The 16,570-nt window shown below is 40.0% G+C and overlaps 2 protein-coding genes across 3 annotated transcripts; both read right to left on the reverse strand.

Moving 5' to 3' along the window:
* Nucleotides 1-61: 61 nt before the first annotated feature.
* On the reverse strand, nt 62-4,220 carry slc22a3 (solute carrier family 22 member 3). The gene is made up of 11 exons (XM_070978583.1): nt 3,822-4,220; nt 3,278-3,381; nt 3,013-3,167; nt 2,263-2,431; nt 2,045-2,162; nt 1,824-1,927; nt 1,472-1,686; nt 1,195-1,303; nt 810-922; nt 578-677; nt 62-122 (listed from the first exon to the last, which is right to left on the reverse strand). The coding sequence occupies exons 1-11, from the start codon at nt 4,218-4,220 to the stop codon at nt 62-64; spliced, it is 1,647 nt and encodes a 548-aa protein (XP_070834684.1).
* A 6,367-nt stretch (nt 4,221-10,587) lies between these two features.
* On the reverse strand, nt 10,588-16,345 carry txlnbb (taxilin beta b). Of its 2 annotated transcripts, none has more exons than XM_070978949.1 (10): nt 16,295-16,345; nt 14,224-14,473; nt 13,748-13,839; nt 13,492-13,662; nt 12,351-12,545; nt 11,922-12,041; nt 11,739-11,813; nt 11,556-11,648; nt 11,262-11,357; nt 10,588-11,113 (listed from the first exon to the last, which is right to left on the reverse strand). In XM_070978949.1, exons 2-10 carry the CDS (start codon nt 14,456-14,458, stop codon nt 10,598-10,600), a joined length of 1,593 nt encoding a protein of 530 aa, XP_070835050.1. In that variant the 5' UTR covers nt 14,459-14,473; nt 16,295-16,345; the 3' UTR covers nt 10,588-10,597. The 2 variants fall into 2 exon arrangements, with proteins under 2 accessions (XP_070835050.1, XP_070835049.1); XM_070978948.1 differs by having other exon boundaries at nt 14,224-14,495; nt 16,295-16,341.
* Between the last annotated feature and the right edge of the window lie 225 nt (nt 16,346-16,570).

Below are 16,570 nucleotides of genomic sequence, written 5' to 3' on the forward strand. Positions count from 1 at the left end.
GATGTCATGTTTACTGTAAACACAGCACATGTAGTAAATAGACCTATAAAGTTCAAGGTCTTCATGGCTTCAATAACACAATAGAGCCATTCCTCTCTGCATCCTGTGACTTGTCTTTCCCCCTGTCAGAAAATACAAACACACAAGAAAGATGCATTCAGGATTAAATCATGAACCTTCCTGCTGCACCTGCCTAATGGTAAATCTAAATTTACCATTGGTAAATCAGATGTCACTGATTGTTACCTTTTCTTGCACCTTTCCTGCCATCTTCCCCTCCCTTTACACCTTTCTGCTGTACCATAAGCACTTTTCTGCTTCATTTATTTACCTCTTTATCTCTTTTCTATTATACTCTTCCAGCTTATATTGGAAACAGTGTTGTTTTTGTTGTCTTTTTGTCATTGGTTTCACACTGCTTAGTACTGGCTCCACATAATATTGGCAGTCTGTGAATTTTGGTTTGTTAGGTTGTAGTTACTGTTGTACTCACTATAATGTTCTCTGGATAAAAGTGTCAGCTAAGATGATGAACACAAATAGATCTAATAATGTCATGTTAATAGAGTCCATTTACCCTGTTAGATTCTCCACATCCTTTATTGTCTCTGGCAGGGCAACCCCAGTCATCTCAGGCAACATTGTCACCAATCCACTGTAGACTACTGACATCACACCTGAAACAAATGTAAGGTGCTTTTTACTCTAGAAATATTTCTTAAATTATTAAATTTGAATTTTCTCCATGCATCGTTTAAATGAGATAAGAGTATTTTGAAGAACATGGCGGCAGGGATGCTAAAATTTACCATAAAGACAAAGAGGCAGCTCCTGCCAGATACTGGCCAGTCTGTAGAGCAGAAATGGGGCTACAATTGCTCCGAAATCACTGGCTGATGAACACAGTGATACACCCAAATTTCTGTGAGAAATTGAAAATCAAATCAAACCACAAACAATTACAACATTTAGAATATCTGTTACCTTTGTGTTTAGATCAGTATGGTTAGTATAAAGCTGAACAGACACTGAACAGATTAAGCCTTATTTTAACTCCAAATTGGGTGTGACACATGTAGTGTGAGTTTGTCCAGTTCTGTACTTGTTAGTGTGATGTGAACACATTCTTTAGTTTTGTTTTTCACAGCACATAAAAAACAAATTTGTATTTAGAAACAGTCATGGGTTTCATACCTCAGAGGTGTGGGATACATCTCTGTGTTTGCAAAGGTCAGGGTCTCAAATCCAATGGCAACAGCAAGCCTCCCGATGATTACAATTGACTTTTTCAACCAGGCAAAATCTGTTGGAAAGACAAAAGAAACAAAATGCAGGATGGAAATGGGATGCAAGTGGAATCATCAATTGCTTTATCAATCAAGAACTTACATCACCTATAATTGTTCATAAATGATCAGAATCTGTTTCCAATTGTTCACCTGGTGCCACATACACAATCAGCTGTGCATACCCATGGAGATGAAAGGGACTAGGAGGCAGGCGATGCCACCAGTGAAGTTGGTGATGGCCATAAGGGAGCGTCGGCCAACTCTGTCAACCAGGAGGTAGAAGATTAGGCCAGTGGGAAGTTCCACCACAGCAGAGAGAAAGAAATCCAAGAAGATGTCATTGCCTTTGATCCCTAGCCGCAGGATCAAGCCTTGAAAGACAATGGTACTTGTAAACCTGGATGAGAGGAATATAATAAGTGTTTTTTTTTATTATCAGTAGCACATTCTGCAGTCAATAAAGGATTTTAAAGCACCATGTAGAAGGAAATAACTTAATATGAAATCACAAGAACTTGCATCAAACTCACTTACCAGGCATAAATTAAAATTAGTGTGTCTTTTCTTATATGTGGTGTCCTAAACAAATCCATTATTGATGCAGGATTTACTTCTTCCTTTTCCTCAGAGAGAATTATCTGAAAGATATTATATTTGGACTTAATCAGATTTCGAGATTTGCTTTTATTTGGCACAGGTCCTAAGGTAAACAAAGATGTAAGCAGAGTACACAGCATTTTGAAATATTGTCATACCTCTGGAAAATTATGTGGTAAAGATCTCTGGTTGCATTTTGCAATATTTGCAGCAACCTTCATGGCCTCTGCAGTTCTTTTTTGTGAGAACAGCCACCGTGGAGATTCAGGAACAATCCTTTAAAACAAACGCACGTCTACGTTGGTTTCAACATCAGATTCAGAGGTATCATGCAGATAAAACATTTTCTTTTATGAAGCAAACCATATATGTATACCAGTGGTATGAGATAAACAAGAGGCAAGGTAGACTCATGACCAGCTGCAGAGTCCTCCAGGAGGACAGGAAGTAAGCCAGACCAGGCAGGATGACCATGCCAGTGGAGTAGAAAGTTCGACTCACCATGGACACAAATTTCCTGTTTTTTGAGCCAAAGAACTCAATCACTACAACAAAAAAGATTGTGTTTTAGCAGCAAGACAAACCTCTTGCACATGTATTTATCAAACACATATGGTTGTTATAGGTTATAAAATATTAGTATCAGGCAATTCAAGACCCCCTTTACACCTTCATTAAAATGTGTCTCGTATTCACATACAATCTGGATCTATGTTTACACCTGGTATTAATAATTGTCTCCAGTTTTCACATTGAGATCAGATTGCAATCTAATCACTTTGTCCATCTTATTCTTGTTCTTCTTCCTACTTACACCATCCTCTCGTTTGCACTGTTTCACCTGTGGTCGTACTTTCATGTGGTCAAGCACTACCCGATTGCCGTCCAATCACCCAAAACACATGTTGATGCAGAATGTAAAGGGGGGCTCTAACTGACATCCATAAATGGAATAAGACCCTTGGTGTCCTTTTTAAATAAAAGTCCTATAACCCACACAAATACAGTCACCTTTGCCTTATTTTTGGGGACATTACATAGACTGGAGACTTACCCTAACCATCCAGAAATTAAGAAAAATGGGAATTGTTTCTTACACGAGCTCTAGTACTGTTTTTAAACATACCAAGTACATAGGTGGCCATCCATGCTCCCTTTCCACAAAAGCCTTGTAGAAATCGAAAAGTTAGCAGCAGCGGGTACCATGGCGACAGCATGACCCCTACACCTGAGATACCAAGGCCAAGCATTGTTGCAATGAAACATGGCTTTCTCCCAAACCTGTGGAAATAGTATTGTATTATTGTTGTGTAAAGTAATTTAAAAACTCATGTGCTTATCAGTGAAAACTGTGGGGGGAAATGACTGAAACTAAACAATGAATAACAGACCTGTCAGCTAGGCAGCCGGTGACAAAAGCTCCAATTAAAAATCCAAGTGCCAAGAAAACTTGGTTCAGATCACCAAGCCAGGATTTCTCACACACCAATGAGAACTAGGAGGAAAAAAATTTAAAGAGACATTTCATCCAAAACCAAAAATAATCTAGGATAATGCTAAAATAATGAAGATTATGACACTATTTTTTGACAAAGTAAACATTTACACCCAGGAAAACATTTTGAAGTACTGCCGAACTGTTCTGACAAAAAAAATGCAAGAAATGACCTAATTGTCAAGAGAGGAATTCTCTAAAATGTCTCATGATAATACAGCTTGTTCTTTGGTAAACAGAGTTGCATCACATGACTATGACGTGATGTATTTGGTACAGCTGAAGGATAAAAATCTAATGTGACAGCAACAACAAACCTTCATAGAAAGTGTATTTACACCTATATTCTCTTTTGGCATTGTAAAATGGCATGTGCAGCCTTATATTTCACATTTCTGATACTGTTTATTTAGAAAGAGGCAGAAAGAAAATGTACCTACCTCAGAAACAATAGTGCTGTGGCTTTTATCAAACACCCATGTGCTGTCACAGGGCACCAGCTCGGTTGCATTAGAAGTCAGCAGCCAGTCAAGTCCATCGCATTTGTTTTGACTTTTGCTCCAGTCTACACCAAACCTCTCACAGCTGCTGAAGGATCCTGACTGTTCAGAGCGGGGAACTGTAACTTCCCGCACCTCAAGGTCTGTCCAGCCACATTCCTCCTGGAGGCGCTTGGATCCAGGACTCCAACACCAGTGATCCGGTGTATGCCCTAAGAAAACAACCCCGACAAGTAAAAAAGCAAAGAGTATTAACGGTAATGAACCAAGTATAACAATCTTCCTCTGGAAAGGCCCAAAGTCCCCTACGTGCTCGATAAGTTTGTCCACATTTGCCATCTCTGCTAATAATCTAATATTTGGCATAAGACGTTGTGTCTGTTAAAGCAGCTCCGCTCTGAGAATGTCTAAGAATAGATGCGTCTTTAAAGAGATGAATGAGGAATCAGGTGTTGATCAAAGCGAGAATCCCAATGACTTGGTGAAGCCCTGACTTAACCTCTAACGCCACCAGCAGGATCACACTTTAGGTTTTTAGTGAAATATTTTAATAAATGTTGGATGAATTGTTATGAGATATTGTACAGACTTTAATGCTCCCCAGAGGAAGAATCTTAATGACTTTGGTGATCCCCGATTTATTCTCCAGTGCCCCCATGAAGTTGAAGTTTGTGGATTTGAGTGAAAAGTGTTAAGCTACTAAATGGATTGCCATGAAATTTGTTAAACATTCATATTCCACACAGGATAAGTTGTAAACAGCTTAACAGGGCAGCTAGCATAGCTGTGGTTCTTAATTCACGTTTCTGAGATAATTAATTCAGCTTGTCTGAGATAAACTGCCTTATCAAATTGATTTGATACATTATGTTTGCTGTTTTATTAATTGATTTTATTGAGCCCTGAAACAAACCCAGAGTAGTTTGAGAAATATACAAGGCATATACACTTTGGGACTCTCAGTATTCAGGATGTAGCATAATGTAAACATGAGCCAAACATAGCACATTTCAGAATAAAAGATATAAGACTAAAAATAGACATCAAGAGTGCCACTCTCCTCCCAGAAAAAAAGCTGAACTTTCCCTGGTTCCAGCTTCTCAAGTGTAAGGATATGGTGTTTTTTAGTCTTCATTTGTACATTTAAAAACAAATTCATTCATCCATTAATCAGGAAACTAAATGGCAGATTAATCGATAATGAAAATAATTCCTTAGTGCAGCCCCACTTACCTCACACTATAATTATTGCATAACATTATTGATTTTGTCACAGTAATGTCTGCTGTTAGAATTGGACAAAAGATCATGGTGGACAAAATTATAGGAATGCTTACAAAAGTAATCATGTACAACAACAGCACAAACTACAGTCTCAACATCTTTATTAGCTATACAAAGCTGAAATTTGTTGCAGGGGGTTTCCATTGGGTTGCATTAAATTATGGGGTGTTATTTTGTCTGCAGTGTCTGTATGTGGTTTTCAAAGGTAAAACATAAAAGAAAGCTTGATGGTTATGTTATACCACACTGACTAAAACTGAAGTATGTTTCCACAGTGTAAACCAATGAGAAATCATTTAGTCAGTTGAAAATGACCACATAAGCTTATAGCTAGGAACCATAAGACCATACTCTACATACGTCTTTGTTAAAGACATTCATGTATTTAATTATATTTTCACTACAAAGTGAGCGCAGTCATTTTTGTTATAAAAGAAAGACTCAGTTAATTGTACAGCAGTAATATCATATTTGTTTTCAACAATTTGATACTTCAGTTTCTTGCATAAAGACTGATAGACCTGGTAGTATCTCCTAAACTAGTAAATTTATCAGCTGCCATCACCTGTTTCTATTCTCCTATGATCAATCTGTGTAATGCATGAAGGAATTTCATCACACAGCAGATAAAATGTCCTCCACTGAGGGTCTGTCTATGGGACTCTGACAGCAGTGAGAGAACAGCACCCTCCCATGTTCGTCCAAAACAAAGTCGCCTCCCAGCTGAAAAATACAGAGGAAAAAAAACAATCAAGAGTTAGGTACGAATCTGAAGAAACTTTCTGTGCAGATGTAAAAACTGAAGCGGTGGTGGGAGAAAATATTTGGAACGATTAATAACCCAACTGGTGAATGGAAAATTTTTGAATAAAGTCATGAATTATTTATTTCATTATTAATAGACATGTTATCAGAAAATATACCATTATCTGAACTCAGAGGTCCTTTTTTGCTTCACTTTCCCATAGTTACACACATTTACACATGCCACATGTACTGCCCATCATTGTAATAATTTTGTTGGGTAAATGAGAAGTTTCACTGGAGAACTGGGACTTGACATGCCATCCATAAGGGCACAATAAGTTCTGCTGCAGCCGCCTCCAATGTCTGTGTGCGTGAAGCTCCAAGCATCATTTTACCTGGAACATGTCGTCTTGAATCGATGGAAGCCCTCTTGGAAACTCCATATTGTCCACCACATATTCTGCATAGAGCAGCATGCTACTGAAGTTTAATACTTTCTTCAGAGATGCTCCCAGGCCAAATGCTCCATACATCTGTAACACCCAACGGAGTTAAAAGTTAGGTGAGTCATTCTGGAGAAAGACTGCGAATATTGCCATGTCACCTTCTTCACAATGTGTTTACATAACATTAGCACACCAGATTATACTGTCCCTCTGGCTCCCACAATCCCCACTCTCCATCCCCTTGTGCATGAGCATGAACGTGTTGCTAATTGTCTGGAATAGTGTTTGTGTGGTTCGGTACGAGACAAATCTTTTTTTTTTTTTTTTTTTTTTTTTCAGGCAGTCAGAGATTATTCTAAATTCAAATATATAATGGAATTTTATTTCAAAACATGCAGACGATTGATTGTGAAAATGAATATTTGAGTGTAGAGAAATAGCAGCACTGCTGTGGCATGACAAACAGGAGTCACAAAACCAAAGTTTCCATTGTCCAGTAATTACTGTTTTTTTGTTTGGATGGAAGTGTTTCCTAATGAAATTGTGTTCGTGTGAATGAAGTCTTGTGGCTTTGGTGAGAGTGATATAGCACCTGTTTCTGTCTGAACAAAAAGGATCTTACTCTTTAACAAAGGTCCGTCTCTGTGGTCATCCTTTCCATAATGTTGTCAGACACAATCTGAGCTTGTCAGTGGAAAAAACCAAACATGCACAGAGGGATGCAGCCCATTTTGCACATTTTGCAGCTGGTGGCTGCAGTGCTCTCATTCAATACTGGACCAATTTCAAAAATTGTTGTCCCCATTAGTCACTTGGCCAAGGAACTGGCTAAATGTGACAAAATAGACTCCATAAACTCAGCCTATGAAATATGCATTTGATATGTTGTTGCTTGACGTCTGACCTTCCTATCAGGGTCCAAAAGCATGTCGTATTGACAACCGGTCTCCTGCAGCCAGTGTGAAGCTCCCTCCTGACAGCCAAATGAAATGACCACCACTTCAATTGAGTGTGCATCCAGAGACCTCTAAAAAATAATGTCACATACAGAGGATGGTAATGAGGATGATGAAATACCTTTAACCTTAAACAGTCATATCTGGAAGAGAAGGTTTAAAAGAGATATTTTATTCAGTTCCTCTATTAGTTTATTCCAGAACTCCTATTTTTTTAATTAAAGTTGTAATTTTCATTGTAAGGCTAAAATAACTGCCTCTTATGGAAACCATTAATATAGCAACACTGTAGATGATAGAACATGTTTTCAAACTGTTTTTGGATGCTGAGAGCAAACTATAGTTTATTTGACAATACATTCATTAGAGTGGAATTAAATGTGTTGAATTTAAACAATGAAAGTAAGAAAAAAAAGAAAGTTGCCTTAAAATTGATTTTGTGATACTTTGAATTTTGCAGTTGGCTATTGCAGCATCTGTCTGCACTGGTGAAATTGTAGTGAACATCATTTCTCCAGTGGCTCATGCTTACCTGATTCTTCACCAGATCTTTAAGATGGAGGCGACAGAGTAGACAGGAGAACTGACGGATTAACACAAGCAGGATCTTCTTACCTTTCGCAAGATATTTTTCTAATGTCACTGTCCTGCAAAACACAAAGAAGCAGTAAAGTGCAACATAGGTCACACAACACAAAGGTTTTCACAGATAATGCCATTTCTAAATGAACAGTTTAATTTCTCAACAGTTATGGGTGTGTGAAAAGAAATGAATCAAACCTACTCTCCTGTTCTGGCGTTGATGAGAGAGGTGTCTGGTGAAATACATTTTGCCTGATGGTCCCCATCCAGTATTTTTGGGAGTTGTAACTCATCATCCAAATGCTGCAGAAAGGCATCCCACTGCACCTGTGTTACATCTGCAGTCAGTAAAGCCAAAATGCTCTTGCAGTGGTCCTGATAAGAACGTTTTTGAAAATAACTGTCATGTCAGTAACTCACTTCTAGTTGCTGAAAGTCCTGCACAGCAGCCTGTAAAGCAGCACAGCTGGAGACATCATACAACAGAGTTTGTATTACTGTTACAGTTTCTAGGGACTGTGGTTTTCTGAATGAAATTAATGAATGCATGTCACACAATCACGAGTCTCTCAGCACATTTTTTCTGCATCAGGGTGTCAGTTACGATAGGTTTGATGACCCAAGATAGTCTACATCCTCTCCAGTTTTTGGCATTGTAATTGAGAAACTAAAAATATCTCAAAATGTATTTTTTCAGACATGAAAACTAAAATTTATGTTGTGTATTTTGATGACCAGGGCAGACTAATTGATCACAAAACTAATTGATTAATGGACTGCTTGTTTCAGCACCAGCTCTTACTGATTGTTTTTTCTCCAAAGGTCCTCTGCATCCTTTTTCCTCTTAACAGACAAACTGTGAAATTAGAAGAAATAGAAGTAAACACCTCATATCTGCTTGTCAAACCACAAAACTGAATCTGGTGGTATGAAGCTCTACTTACTTATTTAGAATAGATCTTTACAGTAACATTAAAATTATTATTAAAAGCTTTTACAGATATAAGCTGTTCATATACTGTGTGTACTCATGATAACCTTCTGAACAAAGCTGCAGCGGCTTCAATCAGACCCAGCAGTGACTGATTTAACTCGATACGAATTTTCTGCCTGATGAATTCCTGTAGAGAGCCTACATGAGATAAAGTAAGCAAAGTTAGTGTGTAACAGTCTGTTTTCCCTCATTATTTATGTCTAATGATTGACAGGACTCCTGCTGCCCTCACTCGTGGTACATTAATAAAAGGCCTGCCAACTACAGCACACGGCGTCTGCATGTCTATTTTTACGTGCGCTTGTCTAACCCCATAAAATGCTGCCTACCTTCCCTGCTTTCCTTCTCTGCAAGGTCCAGTAAAGCTTTTCCATTTTCAACAAAGGCTGTGAGAGCTTTCACACAAGAGGCTGCAGCCGGGTCTGCTCCAGCAGCCATTTTCTGTTTGAATGGGGACCTGTAATCATTTCATAAGATATCCAAGTTCTTATCAGTGCAGCGGAGTGAAACAGGCTCTGCGTTCTCTCGAAGTCCACTCTGGGCAAATAGGAAGACAGAAGAGTTGCTGTTGAAGCTCAGTTTAAAGGGGTACTCTAAAGTAATATTGATAGTATCTATTTGCAGTCATGCAGCATTGCAGTTTGCATGCATTGCAGACAAAATGCATACTAAATACAGTTGTTCTTTGAGTGTGCTCTTAATGGACAGTATTCTCTCAAAGTGCACAGAGGAAATGGACAAGCTGTTCAGCAGGAAGAATAAGGGTGATGGTGAAACAGTTCCATAAAAATCTTGGAAAACAAAGAAACAAAAGTGTCAAATCTTAACGAAAACATTTCAGAGTCTATTTAGAAGGAGAAGAGGAGAGGAAGAAGAATCGGGGGGACAATCCCCTTTATTTGTCACACAAACTACATACATGCTCTGACACGCCATGCAAATTGGTGAAATTTGTCCTCCGCCTTTAACCCATCCTGGTCGCCTTCCTCCACAGCAGACCAGGAGCGGTGGGCTGCCATCCGACCGGTGCCCGGGCACCCAAGTTTCTGGTCAGGTGGTGATGTTCTTGCATGTTTTTAGTGTTTTTTTTATTTTTTAGGGAGGATACCCCAGGTGAACACGGGGAGAACATGCAAACTCCACACAGAAAGGCCCCTTTCCTCGGGCAGCATGCACCGAAGGCGCCCACGGCGAGAAACAAACCCGGAACCTTCTAGCTGTGAGCCGACAGTGTTGCCACTGTTCCACTGTGCCACCTATTTGTGAAGCTTAACTGGCCATGATGTTTATACTAACTTTTAAATTAATATACCATTAGTATGATTAGCATAATACTGTCTAGAATTTGTATGTAATATGGATTTGGGACACAGCTTTAGTTTTACTTTTTTCTTGCAGATGTGAGCAGATCTTCTCTTTCCTTTGTCACCTCATCCCTGCTTAGCCTCAGCTGAAATAGTTCCCTCCATTTTGCAACTCTATAGGAAGCATGTCCATGGCGTCCAAGCATTCTTTACTTTTTGATCTGTTTGTTAGACAAGCCATAAAACTGCTTAGTAGTTGTAGTTGGCCTGTTGCAGGTGCTAAAATAAACCTTTTCTTGAATCGTGAAATACGAGGATCAGACACGGAACAGAGGGTCAGCATTTTTCTTTTTATTGCTATGAATCTCACATGAACCAGACAGTTTTCCCAGTAGTGGCAGCATTAATCAACAGACTCCATTTCTAAATCTCTCTGTTCTTGGTATCCGCCCTCCTTGACTTCCTGGAGGTGTTCGCCGTTGCCCACCTCTATGTGCTTCTTCTCTGGTTCTTCTACTCCCTCAGAGAGACCTTGTGATTGGCTGATGGCTGTTTCTGTGGATATAGCATGAGATATTGTGAAAGAACCAGCGATCTCCTTCAGACGGGCCTGCTCAGTCTTCAGTTTAGCCAGTTCCTTGGTCAGTGGAGTCTCGAGTGTTGGGGTCCCGCAGGGGGCAGCAGAGGCAGGGGCTGCAGTATTCTGGACAGGGTGATCGTCTTTAGGCACTTTAGCGGTCTCCAGCACATCAGAGCCCTCCTTCTCTGTCGGTTCACTCGTGTTGCTGTCTGGTTGACTTCCAGCTCCCTGCACCTTCTCATAAAGACTCTTCCTCTCCTCTTGCAAAGCCCTGCACAGATTCTCAAGCTTCTGGTTCTTGATGGTGACAAGCTCAAACTCCTTTTCTTTGATTGCTTTCTGGAAAGATAACAATGCATGGAACATGTCAGTGGAGGAATCATATTCTTTTCTAGTAAATAGATGGCTTCTGGTACGGTTAACATTTAAAACAAACAACCAAATCCTTGTATTGGGCGATAAATGACTGAAGAAAAATGTTTCTTACATCTGCCACCATGTCAATGAGGCTCTTGTTGCAGCCATCAAAGCGACTCTTCCATGACTGGCATTCTTTCTCCAGCTTTTTCATTTTCTTGGCCATCTACAGGATAAAAAAACACATTACACAGCTGACAATCAAAGCCACCTCTAAAAATAGGTTTATAAAGTGTTCATGTAAATCTCATGGGATATTTCTTCTCTTATTCAAGTTTTTATCATGTTGCTATTCACAGATCATCTAAATAATATAACCAATATCATGAAACTGACTTCAAATATTCTGTGAAACTGCTCCTACTTTGTCCATGTCCTGTTTGAAGCTGCTGTAGACACTGTTACTCTTTGATACTGTGCCCTGGAATTCATCAAACTTCTTGGAGTACATGTCAAGCTGAGGAGAAATGGAGAGAAAAATATTATACATGCCTCCAGAGAGGTAGAAGAACAAGCCAATGTTGCCTATGAAGCCCTGTTACTGTACCTGGGTCTTCATATCGATTTCTTGCTCCTTCATGACCTTCACTTGCAATTTATACTCTGCTGCCTGTTTTAGCAGCTGTGGAATATTAAAATGTTCCATGAAAATGAGCATTATGCGATTAGAATTGCAAATATGATATTAAAATGCCTGTAGCACTGGGCAAATCTGATGCACAAAACATACAAGCTCCTTTTCCAGCTTGTGCTTCTCCTCTGCCTCCTTCAGTATCATGTTTGCCTGTGTAAGTTTGGTCTCCAGCAACTTTTCCTTTAGGTCTCTGTGCTTGAAGACCTTCTCCAGGTTCTGGAAGACAACCAGGTGAATTTATGAGTCGTTTTCACACAGAAAACTGTTACATTTCTCGCTCAGGGAGCTTTGGCCACATAAAACTGAAATACTGCAACTAATAAATGTAAGACTTTGGTGAAATGTGCAAATAATTCATGCGGTTGAAACTGGCACAGAGGCCCAGATGTGTGAGGTTTTGCAGGAGTACAGTTCAGACTGTGTGAGGGAGGTTTGCATGCAGATTGGGATTTACAAATTCATTTTCAAACTTTGTGTGACTGTATTTGGAAGCTGTGTGTGATCAGTATGTGACAGGATCAATACCGCCTCTCGCTGGTCGTATTGTGAAATGAGCCCCTTAAGCTTCTCTGCCAGAGCGCTGTTCTCCTGGCACAGCTTGGTGTTGCGGTTACTATGTTCCTCGATTTGGGCCTGAATCTCGCTCAGTGTCCCCTGGAAATGGTTGGTGATCTCTTTCCTCTTCAGGTCGTCCTCTCTGCACCTCTGCAGGGTCTCTTCCTGCATTTCAGGGAGAGATGTTGAAGCTCAAAACAACCTTGTACATGATACATTTGCAATTAGCACAGTGACATAGAGCTAGGGGCATTTTTAGCTTAGTCTGTTGTTGTTTCAAATTACCATGCTGGGAGCTAAGACTTAAGCTGATGCTGATCTGGTCAATTTCATATCAGTGATTTTATGATTATGCAGTACATACACAGGAACCAAACTGAAATGACTTCTGTAAAAGCATGACGTTATTAGAGCTGCAACAAATGATAGTCAGTATCAATTAATCGCTCTGTCTATAAACTCAGAAAAGAGTGAAAACATTTTTGAAGCTTTCCACTTTCCAAGAGCCGATGATGTCTTCTGGTTGCTTATTTTGTATTTTGTTTGTTGCTTATATTTTTCTAATTTTCTGCCTGTCAACTAATTGATTAATCAACTCAATGATTCAGCCAAGTTATTCTTATAGTTGCTGTAGATGTCCTCATAAAACACAGTCATACCACTAAGCATTATAGATTGATAAGAAGCTGTATTATACAGACAGCTGAGTGTAAAATGCTAAAGCAAGACTGCTCCTTTACATCCAGGGTGAATGTTGTTGCGGATGGATTATTTTATTTACATTTTTCCAAAATCAGCCTGATGAGGTGTATTCAATATCTATGTAAACCGCAGGATGTCACCAGGAATGAAATCTGTTGGTTTGAGCAACACTTGGCTTCACAACATGAGTTTGGGTGGTGGCAGTTAAAGAGGTCAAATCCTGAGCTTTGACATAATGATTTATCTTGGGTGCCAGCTGACGTCACCTCCTGAGGAGCACAACATATGGTGACAACACCCGGCACCAAACATCAACAGCAAATGGCAGTTTCAGGAGCTCACATTAGACGTTAAACCTTATTTACTTCCACTGCGACATGAAGAGCAGAAATGTCAGGAGCTGAAGTACCTTTAAGGTCTTGTTGTGCCTCTGCAGCTCTCGGCAGAGCCCCTCCAGTTTACTGCGAGCGAGCACGGCCCGGCTGTGCTCGCTCTGCAGCTGGTCCTTCTCCTTCATCACTTGGAGCAGCTTCTTCTGCAGAACCTTCAGCTGCTTCTGGTCACTCCGATGCTCCTCCAACTGCAAACATGCACAGAAAAATCCACTACACGCACATATCACTGCCAAGTTATCTCTTTCCAGTTTTCTATATGTGTCCACTCACCAGCTCAGCGTGCTTCTTGATGATGGCTTCCAGTTTCTGCTCTGGAGTGTTGAGTTTGTTCAAACTTTGCATCAGGAGCATGGCTTCCTTCCCTGAAAAACCACAAGGAATTCCCCACAAGTTAAACATCACACGTCAATCACCCCGAGCACGAGATAAATCTGATTCATCGCATGCCGATATGTAGACTGAAAGTAATTCATCATTCATCATTCTGGAGTACCTGTCTGGGTTTATGAGAAGTCTGTCACCCCAGTGAAAAATCATTTTAGCATCTGAGTCAACTGAAGCCAACTATAAAAGGCATGTGGAAATACTATTTTACCTGCTCGTCTGGAGCAGATTGATGCACTTACATGCATTACAGCTCTGCTTTCACACCTATCAGTTTCAGTACAACTTGGACTTTTGCTGACTGAGCTGAATGAAACCCACCTCAGCTAAAATCAATAAGACATTATGAAAAAACAAAACACCTAGATTTTTGAGCATCTTCTTCTCCAGTTTCTGGTCCTTGCGGGTGTCTGCCTCTTTGACGGCTGTGACCTCCTCTGCGTCCTCTGGCTCAGCGGGAATTTCGGCAGCCTGGTAGGTGCTAATGATGTCCTCCAGCTGCTGGGCCAGGTCCTCTGTCAGGTCAATGTGACGACCCTCGGCTGGCGACGCCTCGGGACCCATGGGTGCAGGGCTGCTCTCCTGACAAGCCTCCATTATTCTGAGCGAGTGCTGAGAGGGAAACAGTTGGTTTCTGCGATGAACTGGAGGAATAAAAGATGTCATCCTGGCATTCTTCTCCAAAGGATTAATCTGTTGTGATAAACTCTGACCTGTTTTCACATGTTCACTCCATTTCATGCGTACAGTCAGCAGAAGAGAATACAAAGAGGAATAACTGTCCCTTAGCTCCACTGTGAATCACCCTGACTGATATTCAGTTTGAATTTTAATATGGATACACCCTGAAACCTTATCAAATCAATGTTTTCTCCAATGTGGGTACTAATGTGGTTTGCTTTTTGAAGTCTAGTTTCTAATAATACTTGATCGATTCAATTAACTTTTTCTTACTGAAAGTGCATTTGTGAACTTCAGGGTCTATGAGAAAGCTTTGCAACAGGCCTTTTCACAGAGCACAGGTGTTTCTGATTACAGCAACAATGGCTTTGTTCTATTTGACTGTCCTAGTAAGCCATGGCAGTGTGACAGTGAGCCAGCCTGCACAATGCAAAGACCTTGAAATTAAACGAATTCAGCCATCATTAATTCTGTTTTTTTACATGTGTGTTTTTTCCACTGTAACACCTATAGAGCAGAGCGACTGATGAATCAGCTCGGCTGATTTATTGGCAGATATTAGTCTTTTGTGGATAGAGCTGTAGCAATCAGTCAATTAATCAATAAGTTCAAAGACAATATTAATCAGCAACTATTTTGATAATTAATAGTTTGTCATTTTTCAAGTAGAAATGTGAAACAATTGCTGGTTCGAACTCCTCAGATGTGAAGATTTGCCGTTTTTCTTTGTGCTGTATGACAGTAAACTGAATATCTTTGTATTTTGGACTATTAGCCAGACAAACAAGGCATTTGAAGAAGTCATATCGGAGTTCGGGATTTTATAATGGTATTTTTTGCACGATTTTCTGACATTTTTAGACCCAAGCAAATAATCGATGAATTGAGAAAATGATCAGCAGATTAATGGATAATTATCACCATGGTGCCTTTGAGCGAGGCACTTAAAAACAGCTGTATATTCTGTACTGAAGGAGTTCAGTGAGAAACATTGGAGTATTTTTATAGAATTGTTGCTGCTACAAACATGCCCTATTTTCTTGGTCTTGAAAGCACATTATGCTTTATGCATAAGATTAATGTGCCACCATGATTGAATTGAAGTCATTTGGTACCTCAGTGCCTGTTTGCGTCTTTTGTGTTGCACAGGCCCATAGCCAGAGCCTGTTTACGTACATAATATTAGTGCAGCCTTCACACTGCCTGTGCTTTCACAAGCAGACCACATGGCACCTGTTCCAGACCCCACAGGCTATTTTGGGAACTTCTTAATATGGGCAAGTTATTTATTTATTTCTAATCCACTCTTATTGATATCAATGTCAGTGGTTGTGTGTACAAAAGCTGCATTTCCAACTATAAAGAATGTCGGTATTACATAAGTGACCCTGTTCATATTCAATATTTTTAAAGGAGGCAAGTATCCAAATGAAAATGCAACTAAAAATAAATGACTGTTGGAAAAGTCATTATTGAATTCTTTACTGTTCAAGGAAACAGCGGTGGTGCACAATCAGAGAAATGGACTTAGAAGAAGTGCTGTCCCATTTGAGTGACACAGGCAAGTCTCTATTGATTTCAACAAACTTCAAGCTTCGGGAAGTCATCAAATTCAAACAAGCAGTTATTAGTACCTTTAAGAGTAAGAAGAGCTTTAGAGACCATCTCAAGCACAGAATTTAAGATAATTGTTTTGCTATTTAAGTGTAAATGTCCCCAAAGAAGCAGGGTAATGAGCAGACAGGGTCTTACCAGGACCAAGGGCCAGAGTGGAAAAAGGAAGAGTGTCGAGGGGCTTGGACACGCTGCCACCACAGATACAACAGCTGTGATAAGACCACCTCAAAATAAACCAGAGGGGCACAGCTCACTCTGAGCTGAGAGGGAGGACAGTGGTACTGTATGTCTGTCTTTCCAGGACACCCCACTTATTAAAAACAACATATAGTCCTCCTCTGATTGTAATCTAACCAGGAATCTACGTCAGAGTGTGACATGTAGAAACTGTGCGTCTGAATACAATCAAAA

The sequence above is a fragment of the Chaetodon trifascialis genome, chromosome 14 (genome assembly GCF_039877785.1).
Source record: "Chaetodon trifascialis isolate fChaTrf1 chromosome 14, fChaTrf1.hap1, whole genome shotgun sequence".
Lineage (NCBI taxonomy): Eukaryota > Metazoa > Chordata > Actinopteri > Chaetodontiformes > Chaetodontidae > Chaetodon > Chaetodon trifascialis.